Source organism: Falco naumanni, chromosome Z (assembly GCF_017639655.2).
Source record: "Falco naumanni isolate bFalNau1 chromosome Z, bFalNau1.pat, whole genome shotgun sequence".
Classification (NCBI taxonomy): Eukaryota; Metazoa; Chordata; class Aves; order Falconiformes; family Falconidae; genus Falco; species Falco naumanni.
Window position 1 is genome coordinate 32,047,785 of NC_054080.1, and position 24,386 is coordinate 32,072,170.

The 24,386-nt window shown below is 38.4% G+C and overlaps 1 protein-coding gene across 3 annotated transcripts; it reads right to left on the minus strand.

Moving 5' to 3' along the window:
* Positions 1 to 2,534: 2,534 nt before the first annotated feature.
* LOC121081553 (S-adenosylmethionine synthase-like) lies at positions 2,535 to 23,033 on the minus strand. 3 transcript variants are annotated; one of them, XM_040580678.1, is made up of 9 exons: positions 22,922 to 23,033; positions 19,713 to 19,790; positions 15,503 to 15,625; positions 14,511 to 14,623; positions 13,736 to 13,879; positions 11,667 to 11,885; positions 9,975 to 10,157; positions 7,142 to 7,275; positions 2,535 to 3,652 (listed from the first exon to the last, which is right to left on the minus strand). In XM_040580678.1, exons 1-9 carry the CDS (start codon positions 22,992 to 22,994, stop codon positions 3,550 to 3,552), a joined length of 1,170 nt encoding a protein of 389 aa, XP_040436612.1. In that variant the 5' UTR covers positions 22,995 to 23,033; the 3' UTR covers positions 2,535 to 3,549. The 3 variants fall into 3 exon arrangements, with proteins under 3 accessions (XP_040436612.1, XP_040436611.1, XP_040436613.1); XM_040580677.1 differs by lacking the exon at positions 22,922 to 23,033 and adding an exon at positions 21,903 to 22,040; XM_040580679.1 differs by lacking the exons at positions 19,713 to 19,790; positions 22,922 to 23,033 and adding an exon at positions 17,880 to 17,917.
* Between the last annotated feature and the right edge of the window lie 1,353 nt (positions 23,034 to 24,386).

Here is a 24,386-nt window from a genome sequence, read left to right on the forward strand (position 1 = left end):
AGAAGGGCCTGTTCATTTCGTATTAAAATAGCAAGTTTAATAAAGCAACAGTTGCAACATTTGGAAATACAAATATTTTGATTGATCCCTGTATGTAGGCTACATTACAGTTTAGCTAAACTGTCAGCAATAACTGCCATCTTAATGCTTATGCCTGATTTGGGAACCCTTTTTCATTTTTTGAGGTTCCAATTTAAGTGATTAATTTCTAGAATAAGAATGGTAAAACATGCCAATCATTAAAAAATTATCACTGATTTTATGGAGCAATAGTTTTATCTCTGACTTCGGACTAGACACTACAAATTTAGCAGAGGTAGCTTTTCTCTGCTTGTTTCAAACAAGACGTGTGTCTTTTTCTGTTCTTCGGAAAAATTTTACATAGGGCGAATAAGCTACACTAAATAAAATTAATTCACTAGTTATTAGAAAACTTGCTAAAATTTGTATACAGGATCTCTGGAGATTGGTTGTATAACATAGCTGTTCCAAACTGTGGTTCGGGGTCTCTTCTGCAGCTGGTGTTCTCTACCATTTGACCGCTCCCTTTTCAGGCTGGTTAGAAAATGTGACTCATTTATATTGGAAAGGGAGAAACCTCACTTTTATCCTAGATCGAGAGCAACACGTAACTTTGTACTAGCATCCTGATATCTTACCCCAAAGTAAATCGAGTATATCTTTGGAACCTTTAAAGCACATTTTGAAGGACACTGAACACACGAGGAAACATTTGGCTACAAGAAATAAAACCTTGACTGAGAGTCAAATACGGACTGTGATAGTGGGTCAACAGCTAGTCAATTTTGGGCATCAAATAGAGCATGAAACTGCCCGTCACTGGTGGGATATAGTTATTGGATATTCACCTTCTGCAACTGAAGTGTTAAATATTTTACTTCATCCTATAATTGCAATTTTTATTTCTATTACATTGTTAACATTGTGGAATTTTCATATACGATATAAAATTTGTAAGATAACACAAGATCCTATGATGATACCTTTATTGTATGTTTTTCATGAGCAATAATCAAAGGACCAAATGTGGTGAAAATGTATTAAATCAATTACTGATTATGAAAAAGTCTTTGTATTTCATTTGGAATTGTTTAACTTGGACAGGGAGCTCAGGAAGCTCAAGGACAACTTTAATGGGCAGGTAGGGTTTGTCCTGAGGCCCCTGAACAAGCAAGATATGAGCAGGAACATCCAGATAATAAATACTGCATGTCGCTCTGGCCAACATCCCTGGCATGTTTGAACCTTGTGAATCATGAGATAGTACAGTACACATCTGCACTTAGCATAACTTAAAAGGTTTTTTTGTTATTTTTGTTAATTATAACTTATAAAAAGTTGGTTTTGTTTTCCACTGAGTACAAAGGCAGGCAAGCCCCAGGACTGGGCCAGAAGCCTCATGTACAGGTGGATGCACTGCATAGGAATTTCCCAGTTACAGGAAGACTCCTGGCACCAGCTGCAACATGGCTTCACAGCTGAGGTGTGGGCCTGGGTGATGTTATTAAGGTGGTAATCGGTGATGCATCCTTTTCTTAGTCTTTGTAACACTTTGCAGTAATGATTTGATGCTTCACTCCTATTTCTCTCTTATCATATTGTGCATAATAACTTTCATTTTATCATATTGCATGATATTTTCCTTTATTATACTGTAATATATTAAACTGCATTTATTCTTATATTTGTTTTAGAGTTCATTTTTGCTTGGTATCCAGTCAATCAGCAAAACATGCTCCCGGCTACTTTGAAAAACAAATCAACAACAAAGGGAAAGAAAGGTTTGTAGTCTGGAGACAGGGACTATCCAGCTCCTTGAAGAAAAGCTCTGTCACTTTGACCTCAAGTCTTTTATAGGAAACCAGAGAGCAAGGTGAAAGAACTGTAACAGAAATGTGTTCTTACTGTCTGAAACTCACCGTGGTCCAATTTGGCTCCTGTAGGCTCCTGCTTTCTAACAGAAAAGCCTAAGCTCTGCTTTTTCTTTTTCACAATAAGCAGTGATTAAAAGACACTTCCATTGAACAAATAATTTCCTTGTTGAATTTAATAAGAGACTTTTTCATTATCAAAATGGTCTTATCCTGTGAGAAACAAAGCATCACAGCTTCTTACCAAAGCACTATTCAATTCTGGAAGTGTGAAGCATCATGACAGTAAAATTCATACTAGCTGTAATTGAACAGCTAGTAAAATTGAGACTACATGCCCATTTAGCGAAATCTCTTTCAGAAGGTCATTATAGTCAGTTTACTATATAGTGATCTCTGCAATCTCTTGCCAATTAAATATTGTACCCCTGTATTACTAAAAGCATTTAAAAATTTTTAGCAAGTTACATTACTATTTCCTAGACAATACCAGTTTGAACAATTTTTAATGAAGTTTAGACATATTTTACACCTACATGGCCATGTGCGTATTAAACTGGATTAGTTTCAGGCAAAGACAAGTGTCCAGGATCCTATGATAAAAACAAGTTTTCATTAAATAAAAAACTCAAAAAAAGCCCACAAAAGAATTTCAGCTTTTATTCCAGGAACAAATTTGGTTTTCTTATGGAAGCAAAAAAGCACCTTTTTTGTAGGTCACAAGACTGACTGCAGACCACTGTTGGGTTAACTGTACCAGGCCACAAATGGTGCAGGTACAGCTGTACTATTACTTCATTTCAGCTCTGGTCTGTCAAAGGAGCAGTGGATCAATCAGTCTTTACGTGAAAGGAAGCAGCTTTTTAAAACTTGCTCAAGACTAATGCTATATTCAACTACTTCCATTTGATCAGACTTACCCCTGAAGCCTGTATTTTTCCCTTATTGAGGACAGAGTAGCCATATTGTTTGTCTATTAAAATTCCCTGATATTGAGTAATTGCAGTTAAGTAATGCAGTTACAGCATTTAACATTGTTTACTTCAAAATTTTATGATAAATTTGCTTGCCAGAATTGCTACTTTCTGTATACAAGCCTTTTCATGCTCTCTAGTCCTTGAAGAGAAGCTAAATGATTTTGAATTATATATATATATATATATATATATATATATAGTGCTTTCAGTCAGAAAAGTCAAAGGAAGGTAATATCCTACATGTGTTTTTTACAAATTGTTTTACATTTTAGAAGTGGCCAAATGAAACTTAATTGAAACTTTATACAGCCAATTGCAATTCATGCAGACATAGACAATTCCAGTTTGCAAAGGAGTAACTATAAATTAGTACAAGATCTGCAACATAACAGTTGATTATTTTTCACAGATATGCCTACAAAACTGTAAAGTTAAAAGCAAACAGACAACACTATCTCGTAGCTAAGTATATTTGGGGTTACAATGAACAGTGTTCCAAAATGGGTATTTTGACTAATTCGCTTGGACTAGAAGGACCATAATTAACGCTGTAGTTGTGGAAGTCGGCTCAGATAATTAGAATGTCATTTAAAAAAGAGTAGATAGTCTTTCCTTAAACAGCTTGAAATTTTACCTGATTATTAAACCACCTGTCTATTACATAACACATTCTGAAAAGCTTAATACACAAGCTTTTTGGGTATTTCCCATGTAAATTCTTCTCTCCCAAAGTGCCCATAGCATGCTGTTTTTTGATAGATTGGCTTCTTCAAATCCAGCTCCCTTAATGGAAAGAAAAAAAAACCCAAAACAACAAAGTCTTACACTTAACTCCAACATATACTAAGAATTAGACACATGAGAGGGATCATCAGAAGAAAGACAATAAAACTTAGGAGTTGTTCCCTTTCCCAGTCACTCAGATTTACAGCAGGAAAGGTAATGGCTGGTTTCAGGAAAGGTAAGAGCTGATGGTTTCAATTTTAAGGTGACTAGAAACAGTCAGCTTTCTTCAAATGTATCATACATGCAAATGTATCAAAAGTATGCAGTTAGGTTTTATAAGCATTACAAAGCAGAAGCATTACAATTGGAATAAAGTTAAACTATATCTGTGCAAGCATCCAAGCATCAATGTGTTTTCTGTTATTGCAAGTGTAATATAGAATATTTTCTAATACTACTGTGCCAGAAAGACAACAGCAATCTCAAAAGAAGCAGCCAAAGATGATTTAGTAGACTGAGTAACTGTGGAGGGTTAACGGCTCATACAGATGCACAAATTCACGGTTTAGAATAGGGATTAACACTGATTATTACTAGATAAATAATGAAGATGCAAGTCATGTTTATTGCTTTTTGGCCTGCACAATATAGCAGAATGCAGCTGTGCTAAATGATTAGGCGCAAGTATCTACACAGAAGTTTTTCTTCATTTCTTGAAAGGCCTGAAACACTTTTTTTCTGCTTGAGCTTTCTTCTATTTGGTATTATGTTGTTTAATTACCTTTGAAAGCACATTTAAAACAGATGATTCATATCATAAACTGTTGGAGAGAAAATTGGTGGAGAAATGGCAAAGTGAGGAAAGAAGCACAAATACTAACAGGATAATGAACACATTTCAGACAGTGAAGAGATTACACATTCTCACACTTATGGAGTCATTTATGATGTACAGCAGCTCAGTCTTGTTTCAAGTAATATTTTGTGCCAACATAATCATGTGTTCCAAGGGCTACTACAATCATTTGTGCTTGACCATAACACAGAAGCCATCAAAATGTGAGTGCTGACTAAATGAAAATTAAGACATCATGAAGTACTTTAGTGCATAGTTGATTAGAATAGATAGCCAGCACCATTTACAGGAGTTTAAATGAGGTAATGTTTAACAAGGAAATATTTTCTAAACAATGTTCATGTTTTCACCTGCTTTCTTCCCTTCTTACTGCCCTACCACTTCCAGGGCTATGATGACATAGTTTAAAAATGAAGCATTTCTGAGCGCACCAAATTGAGGAGAGTGTCTGGGAAACACCACACAAATTTCTCATGGTGTTGAACCGCCATAATGACAAAGGCAAAGAAGAGTTTTGATTATACTTGTGAACTTATAACACTCGGAAAACATTACTTAGCCACAGAGGTTGCCATAATGCCTTGCCTTATGTCATACTATTAAAAATAAGTCCACTCTATTCTCAGTGTGTATGTTCAGGAAACATTATACAAAGGAGTGCAAAAGGCTGGCTACACCAGAAAAATATTGACAGAGCTTGTCAGAAATGTCTTACATTTTTCAACGGACAAAAGAGACTTCCTATTCACTGAAAAGTTGACATTTCTCCCCTCAGAGTTAAATATGCTCAAGTTTCCTTTGGAATATAGAGACTAGAATGATATTAACAGCTCTAGATTTAAGAGAGAAGTGAATCATTAAAAGAATTTTCCTCAAATAATGAGATAGCTAACATGTATGTTTTAGCATTTAGAACAGAGGTTTTAAAACCTGCATTGCTCAAACTGACAAAGTGACTCCTCTGTGCATGTAGTCAGATTCTTGCTGGTATCTATCTCAGGCTTAAGCTCCAATGTTAATTTCACAGAGTTGAATAAGGGGTGAACTCATAGTATGGCTGCTCCATTAAAAGTGGACAGAGATAGTGTTTCTCTCCATTAATTGCAAATTCATGAAACTTTTAAGAAGTTCAGCCTGTAAAGTTTGGTGAAAATCATCCAAGAGGTTCAAAAGTTTTTCAGGACTGAGATGAGCCTGTACCGTTAGGTCTTAGGAAGCTGTACTACAAATAGGCAAGAAGCTCTGCCTCCTAAAAGTACACATAAGGAATCATATGGGTCACAAAAGGGAGAAGAAGGAAAAATATGAGGGTCAGATTACAGCTCCCTGAAATATAGGTGGGTAACTGCTGGTAAGGGCAGGTGCTGATCTGCTTCTGTCCTCTAGCCTTTTCTTCTCTCAAAGAAAAGGGTAATTCCCATGCTTTTTTATGTTTAAGGATGATGTTTGTCTAAAAGACCTGCTTTTTTGGGTCCAGCAATATTCCATAAAGGAATATAGCTGGATTTGCTGCAGGAGGCAATGTAAGTAGGTTTGATTTTTCTTGTCCTCTCTGACTGCATGGTAGCCTCAATGACACTTTTGAATACAACTGAATTTTCACTTCAAGACAGCCCATCTCATAGTGGGATTTTTATTCTTGTTCTGGTTTTTAAGTGAATACAATAATTCAATGGCTTGCCAAATCTTAAAAGAGCATTTGAGAAACTCAGATTCCTTTTAATTAAGTTTAGTTGCCTTCAAACAGGCTGCACAAGACTGCATGATGACCAGAGACAGGCTCTCAGTGTTCAGCTTTTCTGATGCAGAAGGTAGATTACACTTAACACCTAATGAAGAAGCTAGTCACTTAATAGTGTTCTTTTCTCTTCTGGGCTAATGGCCAATGGAACACCATACTGCCAGGATTGTGGTACCGTGACACTCAACTTCTGTGTGTGAGCAAGGAAAGATTACAGCACGTAACAACCCACTCATTTCAATGGGCTTGCTTGTGAAATGAGAGCACCAGAACCTTTCTGTCCTGTGGCAGGTGTCTCACAAGTTGTTGCCACCTAAAGATCAAAGGCAGGAGACCATACTTTACACCGGTACTCCTTTCAAAGAATCATAGAATGGTTTGGGTTGGAAGGGACCTTAAAGATCATCTAGTTCCAACCCCCCTGCCATGCGCAGGGACACCTCCCACTGGACCAGGTTGCTCAAAGCTCCATCCAGCCTGGCCTCCAACACTCCCAGGGATGGGGCATCCACAGCTTCTCTGGGCAAAAGGAAGACCCAGTATTTCTGGTGCCTTCCAGATAAGGCAGGGATTAGGAGCCTTACATATCCTGTAAAGAGACTGGAAAACCTAACTACATTTAATGTTAAATTCTAATTCTACTTTACCAAGCATATTACCATCTGGCTAATGAGCTGCAATGCAGCACACTACCAGGGCTACTGGGAGATATAACATGGTGTGGTTTAGACCAGTCTTACTTATTCAGTACATCTTGTGACCAAATTTATGAATTGACCCTTGTATGTTGTACTGGGTGCATGGGTGAGGGAAGAGCAGAAATGACGGCAATTATAGATTTATGATGAAGGTGAATTTTGTGAAGTTAGGAGCCAGAAACTCTAACATTAAACTGTTAAAGACAGCATTAAAAATTATTCTCTTCAGCAAATACTAATAACACACAAACCTTATGATAGCTCCAAGGCGCAGATCAAAGTTTTTCTGCACAATCTCAAGCAGTTCTTCTTCAGATCTGTCTGACGTTCCGTAATGAAACACTGAGATCGCAAGAGGATGACTCAGACCAATAGCATATGACAGCTGTAGAACACAGGCATACAACCCAAACACAGTTAAACCAGTCCTTCCTACATTTTGCTTAAAAGAAACGAAAAGCTTATTTTATGTATCAGGAAGATTTTATATACATCTTTTCTGCATAAAGAAAGCTAGGAGATACGTTTGGGGTATTTGCCTTTTATGTTAGAAAATTATCTGTTTTCCTCAGAGAATGCTCAGCCTAGGCAAATATCAAACCTAAGTGACATTCCTTAAAAGCAGAAGGGGCACTTTCTAATCATCCTCAGACACTACCATTCTGCATTCTTCAGCCTCAACTAGCCCACAAGGATTTCATGCATTTGAGACTGGAGACTCTGAGATCTACAAGTATTTCCGGGGTTGGTTTGGGTTTTTTTTTTGGCTGAGGAAAGATCATGTAGGACAAGATGAGGGAAAGCTCCATGTTCCTAAAGCACTCTCAGACTTGTTTTCCCAGAGTGAGTTATTTCCATGTACTCCCTTGAACTTCATTCAATATTTCCACCTACTTTTACAAACACAGTTATCAGAAGTAGACAAAGTAACCCAGGAAATATTTGTTGTAATTTCACCTCATACAAAGGAAGACAGAGGCACTCTATAGTTCCCTTCTGACAGAAGAATCACATTAGTTTCTTTTCACCACAGCACTGAACAGCATAGCACTGACAGGTTCTCCTGAAATATATTTGGTTTTATCATTCAGCCCCCTTCCAAAAACACAGCCCTGCTGCAGTATAGGCCAACATGCACTTCATTTTCTTCCGTCGTAGTGTATTTGGATGAAAATATGTTTTGCTTGAATATCACTTAGCAACACAAACCTTTCTGTTGCTTTAACTGGTCTTCCTCATTGTGTTTGCTTCCTACAGATTTCAATTAGTAATAGTCCAATGGCTCAGTTCTACCTATATACTTCTCAGTAACCAAGAACTGATTATTGTTAAAAACTGCCCTCATCACGACCATCTTCCCCTTAGCTAATTCTGAGATTGAGCTAAGTCTGTTTTTCATTAACCAATAAGATGACAGTTCTATATCACACTAAATAAAGCGTACATGGTATTTGTGGTAATATACAGCTAATTAGTCTGCAGTCCCCTCCATTATCCATTTTGCCTTTTCAGTATGAAAAGGTGGTTAGCATGGAAACAATATCCATAGCAGAGCCAGCTCAACTCTCAGCCTCAGTGGAGGCTGGCAAGACCTTACTATAACACACAGACACTAATGGTTTGAAAACACATTTGCATTTCCACTAGAGACATTTTTTCCTTTTCTTAATCTTTTATCCAGCCTTCAATGACTTCACAGGACATTTGCTTTTCTGCTTTCCCATCCTCCTCTCTCCTCCCCCATCTCACCTTCATTACTAGTATCTGACATCTCCATAGTTTGCTGTTAACAAAATCAATCTTGCCCCATCTAGAGTCAGGTTCAGGTATTAAGGAGAACCTCTGGGAATTACTGGAATTGCAACATTCCCAACTAACTCAAGAATTAAGACGGTGATGTGTATGCTCAAAAACGCGAAATGTGCTCAAAGTGTGCATACCAAGAAGTCAGAAGTTTATCTTCTGTCCATTCAGAGAAAAAAATTATCAACAATTTGCTAACCATCACTATTTGTGCTTGGCTTATTCACAATCTCCCCTTTCCTTGACTAATTCAAAACTATAATTTTAATCAGCTATTGAATGCATGCAGAACATCTAAAGCAAGAGCCCTTGTTCCTAATTGGGATGTCTGGATACAATGTCATTGATCATAACCACATCCAGTGGGCCTCTCTGGTCAATGGAGAAAATAAAAGGTTTTAAACACACTGCTGCAGCAAAACATCAGCCAGATCACTGCTGCTTTTTACTGTAGTAATTTGTTATATTAGGATAAAGTTATTACATAGCAGCTACTTAGAATAAGTATGTGTATAAACTAGTATTGCAGACTCCCTTGATAAACCTCAATTGTTTAGCATCCACTTGGGTTCATGTTTAATGATGAAACTGTCCAGGGGTCAATAAAACATCTCTTTCAACTTCTTAGATTTAGTAGTCCCAAAAATTCATGCACAAGGAAGGAAGAGTATTTCTTCTGAACATGTAAGACTGATGATAATTGTTCTTGTTTTAAACTTAAAAACAATTGAATTTTGCTTTTAGTCACACCTCACACTGTAGTACTATACTAGGAACACACAGCAGAGCACTCATTTTAACTTTCAGGTATTTTCAAATACATCTTAAAATGGTTAAGTTACAACTAGTATGACCACATAGTACAGCAAGTTGTACAACTACATCCAGCCACTGCTAGCATAGCTGTCTGTAACATGCTCTGCAGCCCAGGTTGGGCTGCTTGGCATGCATGTGTGTGCAGAGGATCACTGGAGTTACTGGAAGTAAAAGCAAGGATGATGCAAAGATGTACCTGGACCAGGGATAGCAACAAGAGCTGGAGAAAGAATACTACTGAGAACAAAATCCTTGTGAGGACTGTCCTGCCCTGTGTCTTTGGCTTCCCTCATAGGACTCCTTAATAACACACCCCAAGAGGAACTTCCTGGAGCCCCATTCTAGTATGAGGAATGCTTTTCTGAAACTGGAGCAGGGCTGTGGTGGTAGTACGGATTCTGACAGGGTAACCACACATGAGACAGAACTTCTGTTATGGTATATTACTTTCATGGTTGCTTTTACCTGGATTAATACTCTTTTACAGAGACCAGCTTTCACCAGAGATTTTGCAATCCAGCGAGCTGCATACGCTGCAGAACGATCAACTTTGGAGGGATCTTTTCCAGAGAACGCACCTCCACCATGGGCTCCCCAGCCTCCATAGGTATCAACAATGATCTTCCTGCCAGTCAGTCCAGCATCACTCTACAGGACAAACAAGTGAATATATTCACGAGACACAACAGTTTACCCAATCCCACACTAGGTTATCGGGTACAGTTTTGTTTTGTATTTGCCATAGATACGACTCATTGTTCACCTTCACATGCTACATTCACATAATGAATGAGGTCTACGTGACTGAAGTATTTTTCAGACATACTAAGGTGTCTGTGCTGCAGTCACTTCTGAAGACTGCTAAGAATATGGCACAACTGTAAACATCACACAATGTGTGCTGCCTTCAAATCACCGGTCATGAAGTACTGTCTCTGGATTACCGGCCAATGACTCCATTCAGTGACACTTGATGGAGGCCAAGAATTTAGACAAAAGCCTTCCTGAAAAACAGATCACGTGTAACCTAAAAGGTTAACAAGCTTCACTTGGATACACATACTAACCGGGAAGTGGGGGCTTATAGAGATGCAGTTTAGTGCTACCAGCATGAGAGTACTAAGAAATTCTAGCTGCATTCACCTAAGCCTTCACTAGTGGCACAAGGGCCATTTGGTACTACTCTTCTTTCTTCTTCCTCCCTGCCTGTGCCTCCCTGATAATGGAACCCACCCTTTTGCATGGACTTTTGTCTGCCTGCAACATGATAAACTGATCCAACTTGTTCAACCAGCAGAGAATTACTGCCTTTCTGCCAGATTAGCAAAGCTGCTGACTGCAAGCTGATAAATGAACTCCAGAGTGTTGAGAAACTCCATCCTGAAAGAGGATAAACTGCATTAAGCCACTAATTTAAAATCCCCAAATAAGTAATATGGGAGTAAAGCTGACATTTATTTCACAGTGAAAGCAGTATCTTTACATCATCCTAGTGTGGTCATAAGCACACCTTGTAGTTTTAATCCTTCACTGAAGTCTTTATACAAAACTAGACAGTTTTGTGAAACAAAACTTTTTACAATTTCACAGCAATGACCTGCTTACATAGTACCAGTACCTGGAAAGCAGAATACATGTCAAATTCTAATGACTATTGAGACTTAGCCCATTAAGGCCTCCCTTGAAATTTGTTCATTTTTCTGACTAATTTCAATGTAGAAAATCAGATCTGTTGTTATTTCTTGTTTTGATTTTTACTGTGAAAGTGAAGAAACACTTCATTCAGGCTTTTTAGCATATAACTTAAGGGCTGGCTTTTGGTAATTTAAAATATTTTCTGGGAGAAAGAGAAAAATCAAGAATCTTTACATTTGGCTGTCCAAGCAGGTACAGCTTCATTTTAAATGCCAGCTGTCCGTTAGGAAAAATCCAATAGAAATGATTGAAGCTTCCTTGAAACAAAACAAAACAACCCCTTTCTTATTCTTAACCTTTATTCTTAAAGGTATACCAGGTTTTTGCACTTCTGTTCAAGAGAATGTTTAGAAGCATGTGGCAAAGTAGAATCCAAGTCTGTATAGGCTCTGTATAAGCGGCAAAGTAGAATCCAAGTCTGTATAGGCTCTGTATAAGCTATCTTCTTTCAAAGTACCATACCTTAGGACCACCTTCTATAAACTTTTCACTTGGAAGGAGATGATAAATTGTGCCCTCATCAAGATACTTTTGTGGAATTACTTCTTTAACAACTTTCTCCATTAATTCCTTCTGTATTTGTTGTAGAGGTATGTCTGGGGCATGATGAACTGAAATAACAAGTGTGTGCACTCGGATGGGCTCCACTGCACCATTACTCTCCTTGTATTCCATTGTGACCTAAAGAGAAGAAAAAAGGACGGTGAACACTGAAGGCCAAGAGCATGTTTGAAAATTAAAATGCACCTCACAGTTACTTTCTGCAGCAAAAAACAAATAGATGAAGTGAAATGGGATGAAAATTGATGGATTGATGCTAGTGCTTAAAATCACTGTAAGAAAAAAAAAAACCACTCAAACCAGAAAGTACTAAAGTACCACTACCAAAAGAATTAACTAAAGGATATTACATGTGTCCTGGTTTTGGATGTGATTGAGTTAGCTTTCTTCTTAGTAGCTGGTACAACGCTGTGTTTTCGATTTAGTATGAGAATAATGTTGGTAATGCACTGGTGTTTTAGTTGTTGCTAAGTAATTCTTACTTAAAATCAAAGACTTTTCCATTTCCCATGCTCTGCGAGTGAGCAGCTGCACAAGAAGCCAGGAGGGAGCATAGCTAGCACGTCTGACCCAAACTAGCCAAAGGGATATTCCATACCATAGAACATCATGCTCAGTATATAAACTAGGGGGTGGGGGGTAGCCAGGGCCCACAGGTCACTGCTCAGGGACTGGCTGGGCATTGGTCAGTGGGTGGTGAGCAGTTATGTTGTGCATCACTTGGGGTTTTTGTCCTTTTTTATTCCTCTCTCCTGCTCTATCCTTTTCATGACAATTGTTGTCGTTATTATTATACATTATTTTATTGCAGTTATTAAATTCTTCTTATCTCAACCCACAAGTTTTCATCTTTTTTTCCAAATATACTTCCCATCCCGATGGAGGGGGCAGGGAGGAGTGAGCAAGCAGCTGCATGGTACTTAGTTTCCAGCTGGCATTAAACCGCGACAACATGTATCATTACAGAGAAGCAAAATTAACAACAAGAAAACTGCAGAAGCCTAAGATTTTACTGGCAGATTTAAAAGCATTCATGGTTTGGCATGTTAACATAACTTTAAATAGTGAACAACAAAAGTAAAGCCCAAATAAATTTTTGGGGACCCTGCTAAAATGAACAGCTGTTGATTATTATATGATAGGGTGTATTCTTCGCTACCTACTGCAAAGCTTTTATGTACATGCAAATATATGCAGGCATTGCTCCATCCTTGGTATAGGTTTTCTTACAGACTAAGAAGGCCTTTCTACTTTGCTACCCTTAAAGAATGCTTGGGTAGATACATCATACAGAAATCGATGTATTCACATGTTCTATGCACTGCTGACAAAAGCTAGGGACACAATCCATGCTGCACTGCAACAACAGCAGCAGTATAAATCAATGTGGTTCTTCCTCACTAAACAACATAAATTAAGACTATTTTAAACACTTGCTGTCTTGGAAATGCCACATGTATGCATTTTCTCTCCTGCAGATTTCACAGCCTGGAAGACAGAGAATTTACTGCCTTTGAGACTGCCAAGGTGCATCAATCTTACAGTAGGCTCAGTGACTCATCCACTCAGCTCTGCAACACAGATGTCAGTGGCTGTGACTACTGATCATTTGAGGTTGAATCAATAACAGTTCTGACTGAAAAACCAAAACAATATCCCAGTCCATGCTTCTGGAATTATGATATTTACTCAGATAAAACCCATCTGATTATCAGTAATTTGTTAATTTTCTTAATCTCCAGAGTAAAAGAAGCTAAATACAAGAGTTATTTGAAGAAACCTGCTAAGAGACTGATAGAACAGTTTAAACAAACCATGTGTGCTGCCTACAAATGTACTTTATGAAACTCACACCACCTTGAATATGACATCACCATTTTTGACAAACATCAGTTCTGATTTACTAGCAGACAGGGTAAATGATTTCTATTGTTTCTCACCCTTATGGTTTATGCATCTATATTACAAACCTGTGTTTTCCCATCTGGTCTAACCCAGGGCCATGTTCCATTTCGTTCCAAAGCCTTTATCCTTGCAGTCAATTTGTGTGCCAGGAGGACTGTTAAGGGCATACATTCCTCAGTTTCATCGGTGGCATAGCCAAACATCAAACCCTGCATTGAAAAACAGGGAAATAAGCCACTCATTTCTGTGTTCTCTTTCCATTTCTGCACCTGTCTTTGCCACATAGTACTTTAAAACCACCCAAAACCTAGAAAGAAACCGCAGTAACAAGCAGAGTGACTACACTTTGACATATAACCAGCCTGAAATAACGTTTATGTATCTGCATGCACAAGAATCAGAGCCACAGCAGGGTCTGGTTCCCAAGAACGACTCTGCCTTAAGCATCCATAAGAATCCACTGCAAAGGCTTAATAAACATATAGCTCATAAAGGCTGCTCAGACTTCTCCCTACACATGACAACTAAAATAACACAGCATTTGATGCCTAAGAGGTGAAACCAGGCTACCCAAAGGACTTGAAAGACCAGAACATGATAAAAAGCTTAATTGTAGCTCTGTCCCGCAAGGCCGCTGGATATAGGAAAAGCCACTTTCACTGAAAAATAGTGAATCCTATGTTACTCTTTTTGCACTTTGGGTGATTAAGAGAGTGCACGGTGTTTAGCTGCTAATTTTTACACTTTGCACAATAGCTTTTAAGGAAAGGCTCTAGTCCAATGCAGTTCCAATTGCTTGCACATAAACTAAATTTGAGTAAGTTAATTAAGCACCATTACCTGATCGCCTGCTCCAATGTCATCATCGGTCTTGCCATGGCAGACAGCATGCTTGATCTCTTTACACTGCTGTTCTAAGGACACTAAAACTGTGCAAGTCTTGTAGTCCAGTCCTAGTGAAGGGAATTTTGTAAAATTAGGTCATATATTCTTGAGAGTTCACAAATCGCTAGAGCAGCTTTTAGGAATTATCTAGTTGGCTAAAACTTTTAAAACTCTAAGCCTCCTAAACTACATTTTTTGTTGCTAATAGAAGCAGACAATCAGCACATTTATATAATTGTCTCAGGATGTGGGCAAGTTAGTGGTATTGGTTCAAACTTGAGCTCTTGAAACCGAGAGGATATGTGTAATCCTACAAGCTGCCCCACCAAAGCTTTTTACACTGCTTATGATGGCTAGGGTTGAAAATATTTACGTATTTAAGCTGGGAGAGGAGCGTAGAAAATGTTACTGGCAACTGGTATTCAGTTTTTCTTGTAGGTTCTAGAGTTCAATAGGTTTAGAGAAAAGCTATATATATCATGCATGAAAAAGGAAGACTGAAGGGGAATAGTCATCTAAGGGGTTCAACTGCTGAAAGGAAGCTACTTTGGAAAATATGTTAAGAATACATAAAGAATTCACTTGGGTGTGAACTTCAAGTGTCATATGCTTATGCACCCCAGAGACAAGGAACATCAGCGTTAATGCTTTCACTGTACAAACCTGAAGACGTAACCACCTTCTGACACTTGTGCAACCATCAGTTCTCCTGCATCAGAAGAGCAAGAGCAACCTGGCACTTTCAAGAATAAGTCTTTTCTAAGTATGCCACCTTAAAATAGCTTCATCAGTACCAGGCACTGAAAAATGCATATCAACACCCGTGCAGTTTCCTCCTAGGCCTAGATACACATGGCATTTTATTTTCCATAAGATCATAAAACCACAGCTTTGGTCACATGCAGAACAGACCCAAGACTGAACACATGAAAGATCTCACTACTCACCTTTGGAAGAGTCATCATACCCTATCCTCTTAATAGTCTCTCTTACAATTTGTTGGTAATCTACTATAGCCTTGGATGTGATCTCTCCACAAAGCAAAATCATTCCAGTTTTTGCTACACACTCTGCAGAAAAAAGATGAAACATGAAACTTTTACCACTGTTTACACTTACACAGGGAGATCCAGAAGATGGTGCTATAACAAAGGATTAGGTATAGGGGAAACAGTCATCTATACACAGGTCTGTGTGCAACCACTCTTCAGCTGATATGAACGTTAAAATGCTTGCAGGGGGTGGGGGATCCATCTTACTAAATTATCCTATCTCCAGGACAGCAGCAAACGTCTCTAAGACCAGGTCAAGTATATAGTGCTATTTCTTCAAACACTTCCCTGGTCTCCCTATGATTTCAGCTCAGGGTCTTCCTAAAGCTAAATGGACATAATTTTATAATAGAGGGCATTACCAGTGATAGATTTTTGTTACAGTAATTTAGCCAGTTGCCCTTGGCAACCACAAAAACTTTTAGCATCTACAGGATCCTGGAGCAAGAAGATATGCAACTTCATTACAAATTCTGTGCAAAATCATTTCATATTTTATCTCATTGTTCCTTTCAAGCATCCACCTGGCTTCTAAACTTTTCCATTTTATGTAAAAACATAGAGAAAATAATCTTTAAAAATTCATCACAGTAACACAACCTACAACTGTATAGCTCTATTTCATACCCCATTCAATCCTCTTTTCCAGACTGAGAAGGCCTAGGCTATGACACTATAAGGCTATGATCGTATTTGATACTCTTGACATATAATCTTACTATAGCCTTTTGTGGGATGGAGAAAGAGAAACAGATTGCACACAGTACTCAAGACAGGCAACCATGGATTTATATGACTTAATGATGTTCTCAGCTGCACTGCTCATTCCTTTCTCAGCAAGCCCTAATAGTCAGCTTTGGCTTTTACTGCTACTGAACACCAATTCTTTTCACAGAAATGTATGTCTATTACAACCCCAAAATCTCTCTTCTGAATGTTTGCAGTGAACTGCAGACTTACTTTCTATACATGGGGATTAGATTGCTCCCTTCCCCCTTGCATATTAGCCTACACTAAATTTCATCCATCACTTCTACCATCCAGTCACCATCTCATTTGAATTTTATTTGATTTCAAGATTAAGTATTACAGGTAGGAATATGCTGTAAAATTGCACAACTACGGACTGTAGCATCACATAAAGATCATCAAACAAGCTTTAACTGGCAGCTTAGCTTAGATAATCTAGACAAGCAGTTGAGAATTTAGCACAGGGAAACGTTCTCTGTCTGTAGGGGCAATTAGTCTAGACTTAACTGTTAAGCTACATCCTAACTGGCATGCCTGAATTGCACTGTGGACACAGTGAGAGTACATAATAATATCATAGTCCTAAATATATACAGCATATCAACCCCAGCAGCGATACCACTACAGTGCAGGGTGTCCTGGTACCATTATTTTCATACTCAGTCTTGTGTCCCTGCTCTAATGATGAGTAGTGCTCTTCCTGTCTGCCACAGACCACCTATGTGTGCGAGACATGTATGGTGCTGTAAATCCTGTGCTGGGTGGTCATTACAAGATGCTGGTTATTATAAAAAGGGGAAGCCTCTCTGGAAGAACACAAAGTAGGGGAACTGGGCCTTAAAAAGATGGAAGAACAAGGCTGCAATCAGCACCAACAGTTCCTAGAAACTCTCCCTGGCCTCTTACACCCAGGCAAAGCTTGATGGTGATACACTTCATGGCATGATGATCTTTTCTTAGTAACAGGGTAGGATAGATTCATTTTCCTGCCTTTCATTGCTTTCCATCCTGACTGAAAGTCAATCCAACCAAAAGAAAATACATCTCAGGAGCTGCACTACAGCTGCAACTTACAAGTGAGCCCAAGCAACACCCCCATCTGCTCTATCCAAGAGAAAGTTACTGTATAAAGTTTTGGGCTTTTCACTGGGGGGTGACTTCTTACATGTTTAAGTCCCCCAGAAAGAATATTTTGGACACCATTAGTAGTTAGAAACTGCCACCTTCTCTTTTGTACTGTCTTGACTTATGGTTAGTTATTTTTTTCTCTTGACTCTCATTTGTTGGGCACACTGGGAAGGATTTTTTTTTTTTAAGAAAGCATTTGGCTTCACTTAATCAGAGAGGAAGTAAAATAATTATTTTTGCTTCTGCTTTATGCTATTTGCAGCCAGTGTTTTCTTGCTTGATTTTACTGCTACCTAGTTTGTTGGCAGCACAGATACCAGCTCTGTTCTGCTGAAATGAGGTAGCACCAGTGTAATAATTCAGAACATTGCGTGCAAAAGTTGTTGATACTCACAAGTCCAAGCAGCAAACTGTCGCGATGGAGGGAAGACACAGTCACTCGATATGAGTGATCAGCAGACTTCATTTATTGTGCCTTACAGTCACCTTTTATGCCTTGTTATAATTAGCTCATACGTATTACAAAAGTTAAGCTCATTATTGGTTAGTTGCCTAAATACCAAGCCCGCCCCTAGTTTCTCTTCTGTAGTTATCTGTTCCCACCTGTAACATTCTTTTCCCACCGCGATCTTCCTGTTACTGTGTAACAAGAACAGCCAAGGATAGTGCATTTTTGCTTTACTTCAGATAAGCTGAGAGGGATGTGCATTGTTGTCCAGCCAGCTGGACTATGTCTATGTGAACTTTTTCAGCTAGCCAGTTATCCACAGGAAACAAAACTCATAGAACCACAGACACATTTTCTTACTGGTATAGATAACCTAGTTTAAACATCTTTATAAACTACATTTCATAGCTTTGTAAAATACAGTGTTACAGTGACTTGCTACTTACACAATGCTTTGAGATTTTTTCTGAAACTTTGAGGCAAGGCCTGTACAACTTAAAAGAAATTCTATTTTTTACCTGGTAAACCCTGTATTCAGTGCCATAATTGCTTTCTGTTCTCCAGTCCACTATTTTTTTTAGCAAACTGTGTCTGCTTAGCCAATTTATCTTTTCCAGACTTACAATTTAATGTTATACTCAAGTTCTCTGACTCCAGTCAGCATTTTTGATATGTTACCCTACAGATTACGCAGAATTTATCTATGTAATCAGGTCACATCTCAGTCTTCTTTTTTGGTAAGACAAAGTGATCATTTTTCTCACATCTCTTATGACATATGTTTCAATCCTTGTCATTTTTGCAGCATTTCTATGCTACCATCTCTAGCTTTTTAGCAGTTTTGGAAGAATAACTGTTTGCAGTACTGAAATCCATGCTTCATCAAGTCTAACAAATAAAGCTAAACCGTCTCCCCCACGCCTCCTCAATGCTCACATCTACGCATCAAGGATCACATGAAATTTTTCAGATGATGCATCATATTAGATCACTGTATTTGTGGGATGCAGCTAGTCCTCTGAGATGAAACTACAGCCTTGATGGCTTGTTCTAAGAAAAAAATGACTGCATTCAAAGAGCTCTTTAGACATATTCCCTTTCTGTGTTCATTTGCCTTTGACAACCCAGATCATTCCAATTTGATGATATGTTCTTAGCCTCTGGAAGAGATTATGTTGATAGTGACATCCATGCAGCATAAAGGGTATTCATAATATAAAGTCCCATGAACAAGGCAAGCCACTTTGATCAGAATCACACTTAAATCACAATAAAATTTAAATCACTGTGCACTTACTTTCCTGTGAACCAAGGGCATCACTCTGCTACTGTAAAGGCATGGTAAATATCTATTTAGCATTTCTGAATTTTGAGTTTTATTAACAGCTTTTACTCACTCTGTGAAGAAATATATCTTGACATACATTTTTCCTCATTTCTCTTTTTCCCTAATTTTATGAGATTCCTCATTATCATTAGCTCTGTCAACCATTGTTTTCCCTGATACAACTGGCTTTTTCTCATCCATTTCTTACATGTCAGCATTTTTAGTTTGTATTGGAGTACTGTGTATTTCCTCTGCTCTGCTTATTTTTTGCAGCTTTTTTCCTGCCTTCTCTTCTCTTCTCAGTCAGTGTGCCAGAGCTGGCCTCTTGACTGATTGTAGAAGTGTTGACTGCCAGTCAGCTACTGAAAAAATTTTTGGATCACAGGCTATATATCAACATGGATCAGTTGTTGTACTTCATCAATCTGTTTTTCTATTTGCGTTGTACTCACCACAGGCAACCTTGGCATCTGGATCAATACTGAGATGAGCGTCTAGAACAGCATCACTTATCTGATCACACATCTTATCTGGAAGACAAAAATAAGAGAGACATTTCTTTCTGTGATGAAAACAAAAAAGTGATTTCTCAATAAAATTTAATTTCCAGTAGGCAAGAGACTTCTGTTTATAGACCATCTGCCAAGAGGCAACTTTAGCAATGTATATTCTGAAAGGTGTGTTTTACCCTGTTTTCACTCCTCTGATATTTTACTGTCATCTGCACAGGCCAGCAGCCTCCCACGTGGGGGAACAATGAAAAAGGCCTGTGAGGGCATCTTGAAATATTAGTTTTATGGGAATAGAAGATACAAGTAGTAACTCTGGAAGAAGTATTTAAGCTAAGAACTTTCTGTAGGGGTTTTGCATTCTTCCCCTCTTTATTTTAACTTTGTATTGCATTTTCTGTGTGAATTGCCTATTTTGATCTACATCTTTTAACTGTCAGAGGTCTGTGCTTAAGGCAGTGTTTATCCCTTCAGTACCACCAGTGGGGACCTCTGAGATCTCTTTTTTGGATGCCAAGAAGCATTGTTCGCCCTATAAACAGCTGCATTAGATTTAAGCCACTGCTGCAATTACCCACAACTATTTGGCTCAACTGAATTTAGAAAAGCATCTGCAAATATTATCTCACAGACAAGCATTGGCCACTTACAAGTTTCCAGTTATATATCTGAGGTTTGGTCTTTTTTTTTTTTTTTTTTTTAGGACAAAAGCACTGGAGAAAAAAATTTTACCTATTCTGTCTTTAGCAGACAAGTAAGACCTGAGTATGTCAAACACATTTGGTTTGTTAGAAGTTAATGAACAATTTAGGGGACAAATTGAGTTTCTTTCTCCCATCAGGGTAACTGAACGAGGTAAAAGCAATTCAGATTATTTATTCAAAAGTACAGGTTTGAAAGGCATCTGCAGATCAAACGTAAGACATGTGAACTAATTTTCACCCACCATCATTACAAAAAAAGGTAACCAAAATATGTTCAGCCACACAACTACACAGCTGGATTTACAACACTGTATCAATGATCCAGGTGCCTATATTGCTATAAACAGCCTATGTAATTATCCATTAATTGCCAATCTAAAATAACTTCTCTTGAGGGTCCAAAGACGAAGTTGATGAAGAAGCATAAGTGAATGTCCAGTTTAAACTACTTACTTACTTACTTTTAAAGATAATCTGGTCTGGAAGCAAACAAACATTAGAATGAAATTATTAGGTAAGAGTTGAGTTATTCTGTACCCCAAAGGATGTGTAATTCAGTGCAAAGTGTAAGTGAAAACTGCATTTTAGTATGAAACTGTAGAGTAGTATTTTCCAGCACAATTTAAAAATGAAGTGAAACATGCTAGCCTGTAGCTTTGAATGGATCAGCCATAGTGCCATCAATGCTATCTCACGCAAATACAAACTAAAAACAGGCTAAAAGCAAAGCAGTAGTGCTAAAAATGTATGTGCCCCTTTTATTCACACAGGCTACAGCGATCTCAGTGTCAGCATGAGATTTGGTTATGGAGGTGCACAGCTCTCTCCTTCACTGGCATAATTTTCACAATCTGAAGCAGCAATTTCCATAGCTTTATGTTTTATTTCTAGTGCTTTCCCCAAACAAGCTGAAAACATTTAACTCTGCATTTTATAAGTACTTGCAAAGTAAATGAAACAAATTAGAGGCTTGAAAAACATCAAAAGAAAACACACAAAAAAGCCAACTTGATAGCTGTAAAGCCTGTCTTCAGCTATTTGTGCTGCATTGATCCTCAGCTCAAGCCCTATCTTACTGAAATTTCTTGCTAGCATATTACTTAAGAGAATCAGAATCCTGGTCAGTTACTAAAGTTGTATGGTACCTTCACTGACAAAAATTAACCACAGTTTCAAGACACAAGGACGTAAGATGAAAGACAGAGACATCATGTGGTCATAATTTCAGACCCAGAAATCATTTGTGCAATCAACTATGGAATCAGTAATGTCAAGTTCCAAAGTCTGTCATCGGGCTAAATTCGTCAACAACCCAGAGGCAAACAGTCCTGAATCACATCAGAAGGTCCGATGCTCAAGCAGGAATGGCATAACCTGGAAAAACTGGTAAGTTTTATTGCCTTCAGTTACTTGCACCATTACAACATACCGCACAGTGTTTTGTAGCAAACAAGTGGTTGCAGCGGTTCAAGATATGATGCTACATGCTCCAGTGGTCTTGCAGCTGTTGGACTGTTCACTAGGGGCTGGGCACACAGCATAATGTAACTGGTCTCACACTGTGCCACTCCCACCTAACGAATAAGAAACCTGAGAACACAGATACACAAGAAAAACTCTGCTGCAAACCTTCAGTGTTTGACACCACACTCGTTTTTCACTATTGGGTCTTTTGTCTTTCCTTCTACTATGGAAAAGGTAAGAGGTAGTCTTAACATTAAAAAACACTCCATTTGAATGTTCCACCATAAAAGGAACTGTTGCTACCTTTACTGTAAATTTGAGTTACTGGTATGTGTGCTGGAGGTCCAAACCTCCTCCGGTCTATCAGTTAACACAGCTTCTAGATAAGTATTTGTATAAACAAAACTGTGTGGAAAATAGCTAAATTTAATAAATAGCAATTACAGCTGAACCAGTCATGCAGTCCCAAACCTGAAAAATACAATGGCTTTGTGCAGCCTACAGCACAGGTAAACTTGTGGTAGGGAGAGCAATATGGCAAAGAGGCATAAGCAGTATTACAGCTGTATCTGAAATGCAGCTGGACGAAAATCCATACTTGGTATTCCAAACATTTCAGACATTCAGAGTTCAGTGATCACCTATAATAAACATGTGCATAGAGTAGTATTTTTTCATTACAGAATTAAAAATTAAATTGTAATTCCAGTACATGTGGCAGCTCCAAGTCTACCTGTAGAAGTCCTCTCCGTGCTTTTTTCTCTCAAACAAGGATTTAATGTTGTCTGTTCCAGATGATGTTGCATTCTGAACAAAACAAATTCTTGTCAAGTAAACCAAGACACTAATCTGAAGTCTATTCAAAATAACTAATTGGGTCCTTCGTTTCCTCTTTTGGAGGCGATATGAATGAACTTTCATTAGATACCATTCTTCAGTGCAAACATTAATAAAAGCAAAGATTCAGTCACCATTTTTACTTACCAGAATGTCCTTCAGCAACAGATTCTGAGGTAAAAAGAAAACGTTTTTCCCTTTTTGAGGTATGAATTGACATGACTTGGTACCTTCAGCAAGCCTGCAAATGAGAAAGACCCAAAGTAACTGGGCTACAGAACAAGCACAGGCAGAAGGTGACGTGGAAAGGTTAATGTATCTTTGCAAACAGCTGAGGTAATCGCTTCTGCATGTTTGTTCCTCAGAAGTTCAATAGATTAAGACTGCTCTGTGTGGATTTTACAATGCATTGCTACAGAAACTCCTTTCATAAGACTTTTGTGTTTGGTTAATAGTGGTCCTGCTAAACTCTGCAGAAGCATTGTCATGATGTGAAAGGTGAACACAGCTAAGCCAGAGTTCAATACTTTCACACACTTCCCCAAGCCTCCATTCTTACTGTTTCTTCTAAGTGCAAACTACTCAAGATAGTAACCCAGCACAGAGATCTTATCTGAATTTGTAAGGTCAAATAACACTTTCTCCTAGGTATAATATCTATACATTGTACTCAGCTGCAGCAGTGAACTGTGCAGAGAAATGTCTATGTGAGACAAATGTTTCTAACAGCTCCAGGTGGTGAACTGTGCTCTTTTCCCCAAATTCTGTTTGTGTCAGTGGCTACGTGAGGAGCTGCAGAGCAACCAACAGCACACCTTGTAGAAACAATTATGAAGACAGTGGGTTGATAAGTTACCTTGGATTCTGAGACTAAAATATATGTCCTAGCTTAATAAATCTTAAATTTGTCAATGGTCAGGCTCTTGCAATTCATTTTACAGACCCCTTTTCTCCCACTGTTTGCCTTGATGAAGAGATACTAGCAGGAAACAACTGGACTCAAGTATCTAAACTAAGAAAAGAAGCACTGCCCCTTTGGAAGCATTGTTTGCTTTGGCTTATTTCAGAACGCAGTGCAGCAAGCACACCGGAGCACCTGAGTACAGCACAGTGTTGCAAAGCTACCTAGGAATGACAACAGGTTATCTGGCCATAACAACACTTGTTCTGCTGAGCAGCTCTACACTGCTGCAATACATCCTGTTGAGCTCAGCTTCTCTAAATCAGTAGTTGTTTCTGAAAATGTTGCTGCATAAACTAAGCATGTTAAACAGTAGCAAGAGTGGTACAGAGATCAGGTACAACTTCAGCTACAACTGAAGGCTTAACAGCTGGCCATCACAAGCAAACCACATCCCCTACCAGGACACCAGCAAACTTCTCACAAGAGATGTGTGTTCATTCTGCAAAGAAGTCTTCACTGCTAAGAAGTATCATCCCTTTACTTCAGGGAGTGAGGGGTATGAGGGAATGAAAGCAGCAATGAAGGCAAAGCGCTTAAGACAAATGAGTCAAAGCCAACCCTTAAAATAACCAAAGCAAAATTATAGCTCAGCTGCATGAATGACTAGAGGAGGCACTGGCTAGCTGTGGTAACTCAAGTGGCTGCTAG